The sequence below is a fragment of the Carettochelys insculpta genome, chromosome 6 (genome assembly GCF_033958435.1).
Source record: "Carettochelys insculpta isolate YL-2023 chromosome 6, ASM3395843v1, whole genome shotgun sequence".
In the NCBI taxonomy this organism is placed as follows: domain Eukaryota; kingdom Metazoa; phylum Chordata; order Testudines; family Carettochelyidae; genus Carettochelys; species Carettochelys insculpta.
This window is the reverse complement of record NC_134142.1, coordinates 94,569,550-94,585,813: the sequence shown is the minus strand read 5'-3', so window position 1 is coordinate 94,585,813 and position 16,264 is coordinate 94,569,550. Positions and strand designations below refer to the sequence as shown.

The window sequence follows — 16,264 nt, the reverse complement described above, 5'->3', positions numbered from 1 at the left end:
TGGAGCACTGTATCTAGTTCTGAACATCACATTTTAAGAAAGATATAGACAAATTGAAGTCCAGAAGAAAGTGGCAAGAATAAAAGTTTATACTCCCTGACAATATGAGGAAAGGTTAAAAACTAGGCATATTTAGTCCTGATGCCTTTCAAATATGTTAAGAGCTATTCTAATGAGGACTGTAATCAGTTGTTCTCCACGTCCACTGAAAGTAGAATAGCACATAATAGGCTTAATCTCCAGCAAGCAAAATTTAGATTAGATGCAGCTTTCTAATTACAAGGATAGTTTAAGTTCTGCAAGACTTTCCAGGGAGGTTGTGGAATTCCCATCACTGGAGATTTTTAAGAGTCTGAGTCATGATTGGAAATTATTTTGGATACCATCAGGAGGCTAAATGTTATTGGAGATGATCTTCTCAGTCACCTTACTTCAACTGGGATGATATTTATGAGATCATTAATGTTGAGTAAAGGCTAGAATACAGCCGTATGTAAAAGCTGTTGGTATTTTGCCACGTCTAGGGCCAGGGATATCTTCTTGCTGTTTATGGCCAGGTCTGAGGTGTAAGAATCCAGCATTCTCATAATAGGACAGATTTTTTTCCAGCACCATCAAAACCATCATCTTTGAGACCAACCTAAATTTGTTAGTGAAAAAGCAGAACTTGGTTTTCCTCCTCTTACACCATATTCACTGTGCCAGCAAGACTGAATCAAGTAAGTCAGTCTTGTCTTCAGAATACCATGAAAACTTCTTGCAAACATTGAGACTGTGTTGGACATCTACTCATATCTTCAGAGTCTGTAAGGTAGAGTAGAAACATGACTTCTTAATGCCTATGCCAAAGGATCATACAAATTACTTTTTGTTGAAGTGGATCAGATTTTGAATCTGTTTTCTTCTAATGAAGCTGTAATCTCTCTCTATCCAATTTCATCTGTCATAGATTGCAGACATCATCCTGGTTCAGGGACAGATCAGTGACATACGTTGTAAGGGAATGGATGTCATGCTTGTGGTCAGCACGTGGTTGTAGTTTCTTACCAGCCTACCGGTGCACTTATTCTGAAACTGATCAATGTGCCACTCAGACCTCGAGATTTAAGCAATGGACAGGTAGTGGTGGTTTATTCACCAGATAGCTGGTAGGACTTAAGATCTGAGTTGGTAGTTATGAGGATGAGACCCTGTTAAGAAAGATTTTAGATATATGCAGTGCCTACACACCAGCTGAAAGATTTAAATTCAAATTGTCTCTGGCTGTGTAATTCTGACTTGTGACCATCTGGAAAGTCTCCTAATTGTCATGATAGACAGATCTGAGCCAGTCTCTTGGAGAAGTTGACTTGTATAGGTATTGATTTCTGTCTCCAGTATCGTGTGTCTTCAGAATTCCAACCCCAGGCTATGCAGAATCATGGTCAAGCATGGAAGTGTGTGGTAGAGTCTGGTGCGCAAGACTTCCTACACTGAATTTGTCCCAAGTATTTGCTTGCTAGATGAGTGGAATTAAATAAGTTCATACTCAAAATAGGACATCTCTTACAATTTTAAAGTTGGATATAAAGAGAATAAACACCTGTACTCTTCTTCCTCTGGGATCACGCATGACAGAAATAGCTCTGCCAGTACCCACTCAGGTTAGTCATCAGCCAATTGTAAGCGAGGTGTGTCACAATGGGTGTTTGATGTAAAGGCTGATCTTAAACTTTAGTTTATTCAGTTACTGACCCCTGTTGTTCTAGTTCTCTCAGCCAAAGACAAATGATCAGCACTAAGCATGTTCTTAGTACATGCCAAAACTGCTATTTATATAAATAAGACTAAATATAACCTAAAACATGAACAACCTGATGTTGGTTAATGAGTCTGAGTCTATGAAATTACAAATCAGTGATTTTGTGCTTCTGTGGACCTACATGTGAGAAGTATAACATTGTTAAATAATTTCCCAAGTGTTAATCTGTTGCTTGATTTCTGTATTATATCCATGACTACCACAGTAATTCATGCTGATATAAAGAATATTCAATAATATATGTGTTTAAAATACCTTCATTTTTGTTTGTTTATTTATCCAAATATCTATGTGTAATATGTATTATGGATTTTAATGCTTGGAAATGGATTTCTTAATATACTCATTATGTTTCTGAGACTGCTAATTCTTAAAGGAAATGGAGAAAAAATAATGAAGCCATGTTACATAGGTACTTAATTTTTTTAATTTGTGATGCTACTCTAGTAATTAATGCCTATTTTATGCAAACTAGACTATATCTCTTACTGGACACATTACTGTCAAGAAAATATTACTTACCTTAATTATCAGTAATGAAGCAGGAATAAGCTGCTCACTTAGATATAATATATCTAATGACCTTTTCAGCTAGAGGTTATGATGGAAGGTATCAGTTTCACAAATTATGCCTCATTCAGTTTCTGGCCTTTGTGTAGATTAATGTTTTGAGGATGAGTTTTAAAGTCAGACATAAATTGTGTTTGGTGTTTAAAATTGATTTAGTGTCTAGCTTTTTGTACATCACTTTCTTTTTTTATAAATTAATCCAAGCCTCATTTTTATCTTCAGGTTTTGTTATAAAAGTCAGTTCTTAAACGTAGGCTTGTCCTACTAAGTACGGCTGTACATATTTGACAGAGAGGACCAGGGGGTCAGGAAGCCTACATGCATTTTAATATGGAGCATACTTAGAGTTTGAAAAAGCTGAAGTTTACAGTTATGTCATTTTTTAAAAAATCTTTGTAAATTTGTAAATAAAGTTTATGTAGCTCATTTTGCATTTATCCGTTTTTAATCCATGAGCCTATCTTACAAAGCACAGCATTTCTGAACTGTTGTTACAGTTAGTAATATTACTAACAAGTGGGCTTGCAAAAGTAATTTTATGGTAATTATGTTCTAGTTTGAACTCTAACACATAAGACTGTTTTCTGCATGGTGTCTGTTTAATTGTGGTGATGTTTTTTGTATTGTGAATAGGAAATGTCTCTCCACAGTTCAATAATATGTGGTCCACTTCATTCCTGGTGTAATTCCATTGACTTTAGTGAAGTTATCCTAGGATTTATCTTGAGCCCTGGTTTGGAACTGAATCTGTGACCCAAAACTGATTTAGATACTGATAAGCTAGTTCTCAGAGGGTAGGGCTACATAGCAAAGTTATTTCAAAATAACAGTGATTATTTCTAAATAACTATCTTAGCACCTACACAACATAGTGACTATAAGAAACAACACCTATTTTGCAACAGGTATTTTGAAATAGGTGCTGTTAAAACGGGGAATAGAGCATATTTTGAAGTAAGCTTTATTGCATCCAACAGCTCCATTTTAAAATAAGCTCTGTGCAGGCAGGCGCTGTATTTTGAAATAGCTGAGTACTATTTCAAAAAGCATTTTGGCTTTGGCTACACTATACCTCCCTTTCGTAAGGGGCATGTACTGCAACCATTCAAAAATGTAAATGAGGTGCTGATATGAATATTCAGTGCCTCATTTGCATAATGACAGCCACCTGGCCCATCAAAAGTGCTGATATTGAAATAAAAATAGCCCTGTAGCCAGGGTTCCTTTGAAAGTATGCCCTGATTTCAAAAACACCCTTCCCAAATAGCTCTTCCAGAATACCTTATTTTGAAATAAGGCCACCATGTAGACATGCCCAGAGAGGCTAGGAATGTAATGTTTTATCCCAAGAGATGGTGCCATGTGGTGAACTTTGGTAACCGGAAATATTTTGGTATACATCAATAGATAAAGGAACATTATGTTTTTTGTTGATCTGTTATTCTGGTGTATTCATTTCAGATAGGTGCTTGCGATCAAAACCCATCCTGTTGCTGGCAATTGGATGCATAGTAAAGAGAAAGTTGGCAAATGAATGTGTTGTGCTGATATATGAAAGGAAAAATGTAGCCTGGGCATACAACATACATAGTCACAACACATTTATTATTCAAAATAATTATAACTTGACTGAACAATAATTAAATTATACCAACAATTTTGCTTTTCCACACATCCTACTGTGCCCTCCAAAGAGTTTCATGCATGAGTTATTTGCTCTTGTTTCCTTAAGACAGAATCATCAGAGAAGACTGTAGAATGTATGCAAGTGTGTGGTAAAAGCCTAACTGGTGAAGATACTATTTTGGCCTCTTTCTTTACCTGTTGTCCAAATAACATAAAATCACTCTTCTTCCACTCTCAGAAAAGTATTTCCATTCTTCAATATTATATTTAGTAATTTTCATTTTTTCTAAATTTTATTTTTAGAAATACCACATATTGGCCATAGTATTTCTTGAGATAAAGTTAGAGCTCAAATGGGAATGCGGGTATTACTGGTAAGGGTAATGCAATTCACATTACCCACCCCCTCCCTCCATCAAAGACACATTTATGTTGGGAAGCAATGGGCGAGGATAGGATATAAGCAAACACTGAAAAGTCTTAAAAGCTAATATCTATTAAGAATATTTATGTATAAATAGAGAGGTATGTGAAAAATAAAACTATTAAATAGTATAAATAGCAATTCACAATACAGGGCTATGGGATGGCCCAGAACACCATCACAAGAGAATAGCTTTATAGCTCAATATTACAGAGAAATACTTCGTGATTAAGTATGATTGGGACTACCAAAAATACATTGTTTCATCTTCATTTGAAATAGTAAACAGAAGCAAAGTTCAGTGACCCTGATAGTCAAATTAAAATAACCCACTCCAGCTGCACTGCTAGCTCATTTTTCAGCTTCACATACGTACACTGTGCTTTCTTCGACACTGCCTCTTATGAGTGGAACACCGTCACTGAGCTGATCTCCTTTCCCTTCATATTTTTCCCAAAGATCCATCTCTGCCAATATACCAAAAACTAATACAAACGAAACACCCCAAACAAGTCAACGGGCAACAACAAACCAAGTAAAATGTAGCTTGAGTGGCATATTGGGTTAGCTGGCATGTGCCTATGTGGATCTTTTTATATATCTTTCCTCCCATGAGTCAATGGCCAGGTGTCTGTACAGAGCTTAACCTAGTGTGTCACTCATCCCACTTGTGGCTTCTGAATGCTGGCTGTAATATTACATTGTGCTAATATGGATTTAGCCAGTGGTTTATACTTGGGAACAGAAGGATTTAGTTACATTAAAATTTTCAGTGGGGTGCAGGACAAATTAGTCACAGAGTTAATGTTAAAAATGTCTTAAGGCTAATTAAGCACCTTACTGAAAGTGTAACCATAAAATAAATTAGGTCTTTATAGTTCAGACCTGGACACAGTCCTACAATTCTTACTCACACAGTTATCCTTACCTGTTGAGTAATCATTCCAAATCAAGGGGACTGCTCATAAGAATAAGAGTTGCAGATACTGGCCCTCGAATAATAAGTCTATAAGGCACAGTTTTAATTATGTTTTTCAGTTATATCTGCATACTGTAGAAAGATTGAAGGGCTAATAATAGGAGCATGCTACATCCTCTTCAGGAGGAGACATGAGAATAAAACAGCACATCATAAAGGAAGACGTAATAATAAGACATCACTTATGGGTGAATTTTAACCTCTGTGATATTATTTGGGAATCCCATGAAACATGTGATAATATAGTGACAGAAATGATTGCTGTATTAAATTATTGTTTCCTGAACCAGCAAGTTGGTGCAGCTACATTAATAATTCACATCTGCATATGAGTCAATAACGCAGACATAAAAATCAGAAATAGAACTGCTAAACTGACACCAGTGTTACAAAATCTGATATAATACACTAACAGTAATTAGTTATATCTTTGAAAAATGTGTAAGTCTGCACCTAATATATGAATTATTGCCATTTTCTGGTGCTTATTTTACCTATACGAACTTTTTAAAGAATGAAACCCAGTGTGTAGCTGCTTTTAAATATTTGTATTTTTAAGTTATCCTTCTTTTATAATTTTTATGCCTTAATGTAGCATAAATCGATGTAATAGTAGCACTGTTGAACATATCTGAAGATAATTTACTTAGCTTTCTGATCAGAAGGATTAATTCCTTAAGGATAAAAAAGTTCATATTGGGAATTAAGTGATTTTTTTTAAGTGTCATGATTACTGTCAGGGCAAGCACATGAATGGTGTAAATAATAAATGGATACATTTTTGGAAAGTCAGGTTTCACTAAGATGTTTGATAGGATTTTAATACATACTTTTAGGAGCAAGCAAATAATGTCATATACATTGGGATCATTACAAATTAGACTCTTGATTTCTCTTTATTTTGAAAGCATTTATTTTTTCATGATTTTCTTATTTGCCTGCCTCTTCAGTTGAGAAAATAGCCACTTTATAGTAAAATTGTGGTAAGGCAATAATTGTGCATTTTCAAGGGTTCTTTTTTCAGTGTTTATAAAATAATCCCACTGTCTCATATTTTCATTTGGTGGTAGTTTATCGCTTGAAATTGAAAATGTGAAATAGAGGCTGATCAGCATTATATTAATAATCAAGGAATTTGATGCAAAATAAAAGACTATATTGTGTATTGATGCATCACAAGTACAGTGAATGCTTATTTTGAAATGCGTGTATATAAGAGAGGGACAAACTCTTGCCTGGTGTACATGGGCAAAAATCTATCTTCCCAGCATCTGGCCTGTGGCATGGCGTGAGGTTTGGAGCCCCAAGCCTCATGTGTTGGATCAGGCAAGCTGGGGCTAGATCTAGACCATGGGCTCTGCTGGAGACAAGGGGTAGCGGCACCACTGCCGCCACGCCTCTTTCCCCTCCCCCAGCTGGGGAAATGGCAAGTATAGCGCTGCCTGCAACATGGCTTTCCCCCATTCTGGCTGGAGTTCTGGGGAGGAGGTGATCAAAGAGGGAAGAAAGAAAGGAAGGAAGAGCTGTCCTTACGTTTTGAAGGGTAACAAAAAATGTCTGTTTCCTGTTTTGGACTGGTGTGAAAACTGCTGTTATACTTCATCACTTGTTATTCTTTAGTGCAGGGGTCTACAACTGGTGGCTCTTTAAGGACTTCTTTGTGGCTCCCAATGCCATAATTGCAAATTTTAAAAAAAAATCACACCCTCCTGAATATTTGATAACGAGTGAACATCTCAAAGCTCAACAATGAACAACTCATTTCTAATATCAAACGATATGTGATCTCGAAATGTTGGCTAGCTCCCCATTTAATATGTGCAGTGCATTGTGGGATATGATACTGTATCTGTTTTTCCCTTGAAACGGAAAAGGAAGCTTGTGGAATTCCTGCTGTGAAGAGCAACGCATGTTTTAAGAAAGAAAACTGAAATTAAATGTGAAGTAAAATTGGCATAATTAACATAGGTTTGAGAGTGAAAGTCAGGAAGACAGTGTTACAAAAATACACATGGAAAATATGAGGAAATAGAATAAGTAAAAAGTTTGTGAATGTCTTACGGTAAATGTTTATCACATTATAAATCATTGTGTGTGTGCTGTTCTTAGAGTAGGGGTTACAAAAAGTGTGGTTTGGCATTATTTATTAAGGACCGTCTCATATTCACAAGTTTTGCGGCTCTTGAATTATTGAGTTTTTTATTTGAATTTGAAAAAAACGTTGCTCTTCTTGCTATTTTGGTTGCAGACCCCTGCTTTAGTTTATCCAAAGAAGTGGTTAAATCCTTATTTTAAAGCTATTAATATCTTGTTCTTCTGGAAAATTCATGTGATTTTGACCTGGAAAGCTTGAAAACACACAGAAGTCTACATTCTGCAGGTTTGAAAGCTATTGTGTTTGTTCCCATTTCACTATAAATAAATGCAGTAGTGCTAAAATGCTCTAAAAATTAACTTGGAATTTCAGAAGCCCTCTCCCCAGAAAGGGAAGTAGTTTTCAGTCTTTTGGAGGGGACAGAAGCAATAGGGTGACCAGATATCTTGATTTTTAGGGAGAGTCACAATATATGGGGCTTTGTCTCGTATAGGTGCCTGTTATCCTTCCCCATTTTTCACACTTGCTGTCTGATCAACCTAAGAGGATGTAGCCTTCAGATCATTTGAGACATAAGGTTTGTCAAGAAGGTTGAGATTCTTCCGCAGATATCTGAAGAGTTCCACGAGGACCAGCAATGCTATCCTGCCCCTTATTCTGCCCCAGCAGTAAAGGTCAATCAGAACCCATGTTGCTGTCATGCATTCTCCATTTCTTCACACTTCTTTGTAACAGCTGAAAAAGATGAAGAGGGGAAGCTAACACTGCAAGAAGCAGTATTAACTGCCACTCAAATGCTATTATTACTAAAGATTTACTGTGTATAGTGCAAAGAAATTACACAACACTTTACAAAAGACACATTTTCTGTCCTAAAGAGCTTAAAATCTAAGACAAAACAAAAGACATGACAGCCGTCAGTGGAGGGTGAGGAGATTTTTATTGAAGTAAAGGGAAGGGGAATTATTTGAAGAGGTTGATTTAAAGGAGGTGAGAGTGCATGCTTGGTGGATGAGAGCAAGCAGACAGCTCTGGGCATAAAAGCATGATAAAGGGCATGAAACGAATAATAGTTAAAGATGATGAGGAAGGAGTGAAGTGTTGGAACCGAGAAGAGCATAGAGGAGGAGGAGGAACAATGAGGAACAAGAGACCAGAGATATAAGTAGAAGAGGACAAGAGCTTGAATTTGTTGCAGGATAGGAAGAACTACTGAAAGTATTCAGAGTGAGAGCTAATATGATAAGACCACTGGGATCAGAAGATGGGTGTTGCAGGAGCATGACATGCAGACAGGAGAGGCGACAAGCTGGGAGGTTGCATTGCATATCAATAAAAATACAATCAGAAGTGACAATATCATTGAGAGTGATTTTATAATTCAGGGCAGTGAGCCAAGGTGAATTTTAGTGGTATTTAAGAGGAAGAAATGGTAGAATTCAGCAGGCAACTGGATATGAGAGAGAAGAAACAAATATTGCAGTGCAGTAATGGGTTGGAAAAAGAGGACATATAGGCTGTGCCTACACTACCTCCCTACTTTGAAGGGAGGATGGTAAATAGGGTGTTGGGAGTTTATTAATGAATTGCTGCGGTGCGTATGCAGGACTTCATTAAACATATCCACACACACGCACACACACACCCCGCAGCGCAAAGGGACTTCAAGTTGCCCAAGCACTTCAAAGTACTGGCGAGTTAGCCACAGCTAGACGTGAGCCGGCACTTCAAAGTTCTAACACTTCGAAGTTGCCGTGGGAGGGAATTTGCTTGATGAAGTGCTGCATATGCACTGCAGCACTTCATTAATAAACTCCCAACATCTTACTTACCATCCTCCCTTTGAAGTGGGGAGGTAGTGTAGACAAGTCCATAGTAAAGTGATCATGATAGGTAAGTGGCTTACCCAGATTAGTGTGGGATGGAGCTGTGTTCTACCTCTCCATTTCTTCCTGGTATGTAAATTTCTATCCCTCAATCCAGCCCCTCATCCCCATACATACACACACAGTTACCACCATCTCCAGTTGTGCAGTAGTTGAATAAATCAGAAGGTTCACAGCCTGGAGTCTGCTAAGTAAAATGTTATTTATCATTGAATTGAGTGGACTCTTTACGAAAGGAAGGGTAGTAACATTTTTCATTACAGATATAGAAGGAGGTGGAGGAGGAAGAATTATTTTGGGAAGTTATTTACAAATTTGAGATGACAGTTGGACAGCCATAAAGAGATGTCAAGGATAGTTTAAGATGGAAAATTTTTGATATCAGAGAGAAATATTGAAGTCTTAGGAGGAAATAAGGCTAGGGGAAAATAGAGAAAGAGGATGAAGGAACTGAGAATAACTGAGAAGCCTGAGGGACATCAACAGATGAAGGACAAGATTAAAGAAAATCGTAGAAGAGCAGTTAACAGCAAAAGATAGGAGTAAAGAAGTAATTGAGCCTGGGAAGAGCAAAACTAGAGGAAGAAAATGGGAACAACTGTGTCAAAAAACACACCAAGAAGGATGAGAACAGAGCAGTTTCCCCTAGATTTACTTAGGAAGCGCTCATAATTAACCTGGCAGAGTCTATCTTTGGAGGGGCCAAAAACTGGAGAGGAGGTAATCAAAGAGGGAGAAGAAGAAACCAGGCTGCAAGAGCAGCTATCTTTGCTCCGTGGTAGAGGGGAATATAGAATGCTAACTTTAACAAAGTCAAATACTCAACATGCTGTAGTCTAAAAAAGTCGATGTATTTTCAGTGTCTTGTTTACTTTTCAGGAATGGTTTCATCTCTCATTAATCTTAAAGACACTGTGGTAGCACAATATCTCAGGTACCTATCCTGTTTTCTGAGATGGTATTGCTAGAGTCCTGTAAATTCCCAGATAGTCAATTTACATCTGCAGGTATCCATATCCACAGATGTGAATGCAGATATCAGCAACTCATTTGTTCAGATGTGGGTACAGATTTTGTATCTAGAACCCTGCAAATTTGGGGATATCTGCGGATGTGGATGCAGTTATCTGCTGATCATTTTTTAGCCATCTGGGATGGTGACCATCTCACCCCCCAAATATAGTATTACTGGAGAGAAGGACAAAACAAGAATACTAAAGTGACTCTTATACGCAAACTGGTGCCCTAGAAGGCTTTGCATCCTATGTGGTGGTTTTCACTGCCAAGTAGTTTCTGGAAGTGAAGCATTCCTCTCAGAATATACTAAAGTTCAGTTTTATAAACTATCCGATTATGGCCTTGGGATTGCACAGTGCACTTTTGCTTTTGGTTTTTAGACCGTACAGATGTTGATGGTCCTTTAATATCCGCTGGTCCCTCCACCTGGGAGTGTAGGCCCATTGCGATATGTCTCTTACATATAACTGTCAGGGACCAGTCCAACTAGAAGCATTGCCATGAAGAATTTATGCTGGGCATGCTGCAAACGGCCAGCAGGCTGGTCCAGTACCAGGGGGAGAATGATTCATGGCAAATGGAACAGCCAGTGCAAGACACAGATAGGCTGTAGTGCAAGGGGACAGAAATTCAGTAAAAGAGGAGAAGTGTAAAGTGGTTTCTTGAGCAAAAATTCCAGCTAAGGCAGGCCAGCAGAAAAGACCTCTTTGAGAGACTGCTTGTTCTTATGGCCAGTAGAATATGGGCATCTGATGTACACAGGCCACATTTTGAGTTCCCTCCATAGTCCTGTTTGCTACAGACCAGGCATACTTTGGAAATGTCTATGATGATTGTCCAAGCATTTGGGACTTAACAGGAACTGAGCAGAAAAAAAATCTACCCTATGCAGTCCTTCACCACTGTGCTGACCCCTTCTGTTCTGCAGGCCTTCTTTCTCTTGTAGATCCCTGCTTTTGTGAACAACTCTATCTCCTTGCAGCAGCTTAACTGCACTGTAAGCATGGAAAAAAGGGAAAAGACGACGTGGGAGCTGGGATACATACAACAGTAAGGCTATGACTACACTATAGTTGCTATTTCAGGATACAAAGGTATCACAAGATAGCAACCCCATGGCTAAACACCATGCTCAAAATAGCACTGTTATTTCAAGCACAGTATTCCACTTCCGGTACCTCTTGTCGTTCGCTTATTTTGTACATCGGTACTGTGTGGACAGAAATAAGTTAACTCATTGTGCAAGTTACATAAGTTATTTTGAGTTATGGCTACAATGTAGCCATAGCCTAGGTAATTTATTGTGTGGAATTGGTTCCACTATTTGCACAGCTCACTCATTTTGTTTTATTTAAAGATTTTTGTGTGAGTTTATTATCAGTGTTTTGGTGAGCTAATTGCAGCTGGCCTTCCTGGCAGTGGTGTAATATTTAATATTAAGGAATTTTATTGCCATCTGTGCATCACATCATACAAAGTATATTTCAATTAATAAAGGTAAATTCATAATAAGAGGCAACTAGGAAGCTATATGAAAAAAAACTGTATCTTTATACATTTCTCTTCATCAAGACACATGAAAATCCACAGTTTCTGTGATTTACCTCCCCAACCCCCAGTTTATAAATAGTGATGTTATTTATGACAATGCATGGCAGTCCACCCCACACAAATTTCATTTCATAATGTGACAGTAACTCATTTAATTTAAAGACTGTACAAATACTTTCATATATGGACTGTTCTCACTTTTCTCTCATATAAGTCTATTATGTGGGAGCATGGAGCATTTTTGATTTGTGTTGATTGGGTGCATCCTACCCCAGCAGGCATAGGTGCACTTTTTGGTTGATTGTACTGGTTCAATTACTGTCAGTGGCTCCTCTGGGTCACAGTGATTGTGAAGAGAATAGTGAGCCACAATAATGCAGTCCCTATTGTTGACACAGACATCCAAATGTGTCTGTAAACAGCGCCAGCAATATTTCAGTGTGCCAAATGCAAATACAGTCACCATTCTGCAACTGCTGAGATTGTTACTGAATTGTTTTTTGCTTGACCAACTGAGATCAGGGTAAGTTTCATAAGCCCAGGAAAAAGGAGTATGTGGAGTGCCCCAAGATAAAAGTGTGGCCATAAATTCTGTTTATGAAAATGTCATTTAGTAGGAGTAGTATCCCAGTTTGTCCACGAATCTAGATTCCCAATCATTGGAAAACCCTGGTGTCATCTGACTATTCCAGTGTATCCCAGATCAATCTTTATGGTGCATAAGGACCTGCATAAATATGGTGCAGCACCCTTTGGCTGTGTCTGCTTTACAAAAATAACTTCCAAGTTGCTTACTTCAAAGCAACTTCAAATTTGAGCATCTGCACACACCCTACTTTGAAGTTAAACTTTGAAGTAGGGCACTATTCCATTCCTGGGAATGGAGTGGAGACTTCAAAGTTCATTTCCCGACTTCAAAGTTCGTTTCCCTACTTCAAAGTTCGTTTCCCTACTTCAAAGTTAACTTCAAAGTAAGGGAAAATGTGTGTAGACTCTCTGCTGGCTACTTCAAAGCAGTGCCTAACTTCCAAGTTAACTTTGAAGTTAGTTCCTAGTGTAGACACGCCCTTTATGTTTCATGTACTCCTGCTTGAGGACAGCAATATGTGGACACATTAGTACCATCAGTGTCCCTGGAACAGTTTGGAAACCCCATTCTTCCGAGATCAGAAGCTACTGCTCTGATATTGTGTATGCCCACCACTTTTGGATAAATCGCATGGCTGATTGCCTCCCAAACTTCATGATCACTTTATCCACAATTGACTTTACAAAGCTGAACTGATTAGCTATAGACCTCTAGAACTCTGATGTGGCTTGATCCCAGATCTTTATGGAAAGTCACATGTGGACTGGTATGGCTGCCCTCATGTGAGGCATGATCCTGGAGGGTCAGGGTAAGCTGCTCACAAAGCTACAAAAATGTACCTTTCTTCATGCAAAAATTCTGAATCCACTGCTGGCCATCCCAGAGCTGCATAACCATGTGATCTGACCAGTCTATGCATGTGGTCCTGCTGCAAAAATACCTGTCTGCATAGGGGGCCTCAGCAGCTACATGAGACTCGGATGTAGCATCGAACTATTTGGTTCTGCTACATCTGAATCATTCTCCTCCTCCTCCATCAGTCACCTTTAGTAAGCCAGAATGTCCCCTGTTACTTCATAAAAACTCAGCCCATTGGTTGAAACAGGAGTGAAAGAATAAGCCATGTTGTGGGCTCCAGTTGCTGAGAGTGTGCAGATCCAACAGATAGCTTGGCAGGCTCTGTTGGGAATTTACCAGTTTGCAGCTTTGTGTAGAGTGTGGGTTGTGCACTCCTGTAGTGCCCACACAAACCAAGAGCAATCACAGCCAGGAAAGTGCTAGGGAATCTGGGAAAGGGATTTGACTCTGCTTTGCATAGTGCAGCATAGCTGTGCTAGAGCCCCAATTTTGGAACCTGGTACAGAAACTCTAAACCTAGGCAGTGTGGATATTCAAATCCAAAGTCCTACTAATCCTGGGCTTACTTTGCAATGTAGACATATCCTAAACCAGAAAGACAGTTTTCAGGTGCTATAGTATTCTCTGTTCTACATTTATGGTCATTGCCTGAGTTCTTTTTGTAATAAAAATTGCTTTCTTTTTTAATTTAAAATATAATTGCATTTGGATCTATTTCTGATAAAATAGTCCTAGTCTGTTGATTTTTTTAAATTGACTATGATAAATATTGTGCATTGATTAAAAACTGGGAAAAGGAATCTTCTGAATTTCTGATAACTTAATTTAAGAAGCCTTCCATGTTTCACAGATAAAATAATATTGTGTTAGTGAAGCCGAAAAATTAAACATTGTGCCTCATTTGTGCAATATTAATGATATCTTGATAAATGCATACACATAAAAATGTAAGTTAGAAAGGGTATTGGTTAAATATTTTAAATAAGTCTTTATCATATTGTTCTGAGTGATGTCAAATACAATTTTTATTTTAAAAAGATTTTAGTTCAAATTTAATCTTTGAAAATATTAATAACAGCTTACAGCAGGTAGGCTATAAAATAACACTGTATGCTGTCTATTTAGTTTCTGGTTGAAAAAGCACAGCAGTACTTTAGTTCATTACCTTTGAAAAAAACAGTAACAAGATAATACAGCTGCCTCTGATTAAGATGTAAATTCTTTCTAATTAGAATGTAAATTCTTACATTTAAATGAAGACATCAATTGTCAGGATGCCATATGATATCTTATTCCACCTTGCCTGAATGAAGCCCTCACTGTTCATCTATGGCACTAAAATAGTTTTGCTATCCCTTTGTTCTCTGATTCTTGTAATATTCTCTCTTCATGTTCCCTTTTCACATTGCTTTTGTTTGTTTTCCCCCTTGCATCTGATATTGTTGTGTCTTGGGATTTTGCAGAAATTTGGAATGAAAATTGAGTTCAGTCAGTGCCAGTATTTGCTTGTGCCTCAATTACTTCTGCTGAATTTTCCTCAATGCAAATCAGGCAGGTTGCATAAAGTGGTGCATGTATTTGAAATAATTAATTTTCCGTAAAATGATGGATCAACTCCAATCAACCTTTATGCAATCTAAATAAAAGAATAGAGAATTAGAAATTAATTAACATTTTGTGTTCTTAATACTTTATTTATGATATAAAGTAGCAATAATAAGTTTTACTGTTGAGTATAACTTTTTCTTTATGAAACAATGATAATCTTTTCTGACAAACATCTTGGGAGAAGTACGCTCAAAGTATTTCGTGTCAGAGGAATTCATTCCATAGTGATAATAGTACAGATATTGTAAAGTATAAAGATGATAGATAAGTTGTGGTGAGTTGAGAAATGGACACATTAAGCTACTTATACCATTACATATAGAGAGAGTCAGAAAATAAGATAACTTGCACCTACTAACTGAATTTAAAGTGTTTAAATATGTCATTATATTAGTTTTGGCCATAAAACGGGAGAATTTAAAACTCGACTGAAAACTTATCATTTGCACTTTTTCTCCTAACGCATATTATATTGGAAAAGCTAAATACATGGGGATTTTCTTGTTTGAAGACATTGACAGTTAACCATATTCTGTGGTACATATTCTTTTATATTTTTGTTTTACAAGCAATGATCCATATCAATGAGTTTCCTCTGTGTACCAAGCTTGTAATATGTTATGACTCCTTTGTGCAATAAGCAAAAATATCAAAGTAAATAACATATAAATGTTTTATGTGACATATATGGATGTATAGTTGATACTATCATATGAATACTGTAATGGACTGGAACACGCTCTGGTCAGAAAGTGGATTCTAGTATGAGTTCACATAACTATTTCAGTTAGAACTGATATGTTGGAATAGAAATTTACTTCAGCCATTGCATCTGGAGATATGTATCATAAGAATCTTGACAGAAAATTTTAAAAATTTGTCTGGTAGAAACTGCTGAATATCAAAAGTCAAATATATCTTGTGATATTCACAGTTAATGTCATTAATGGTTTAATATTAATATCATTATTGGGCTTGCCATAAAATCTTTCATTGATGGTAGTGCACTATTTTTTCTGAATTGAATTATAGCAGGTGTCACTTTATTAACAAGCACTAAAGCCTGAAGTTGTTTAGTAGGAAAAAACATAAAAGATGTTTTAATGTTAGATTGTCTGAAATAGACTTAAAGTGAAACTCACTGTTAATTAGGAAAATGTGACTTACAAAAAACTGTTGTTTCTTTGCCTTGTTTTTCATTTAACCCATTAGTATAAAATTTGGTTAAAATATCCTCAGTAATGATAGATGTGTATCATG

The 16,264-nt window shown here is 37.2% G+C and overlaps 1 protein-coding gene across 2 annotated transcripts in view; it reads left to right on the top strand.

Moving 5' to 3' along the window:
• ELP4 (elongator acetyltransferase complex subunit 4) overlaps positions 1-16,264 on the top strand; it is a 255,318-nt gene that overhangs the window by 166,492 nt on the left and 72,562 nt on the right. The window contains exon 10 of one of the 2 annotated variants that reach the window (XM_074998984.1): positions 7,649-7,759. The exons of the other annotated variant lie outside the window; for it this stretch is intronic. Coding sequence (XP_074855085.1) covers positions 7,649-7,753 — 105 coding nt within the window. The 3' untranslated portion in view covers positions 7,754-7,759. Of the gene's footprint in view, positions 1-7,648; positions 7,760-16,264 lie in introns of those variants that run through there. 2 annotated transcript variants of the gene reach the window in all.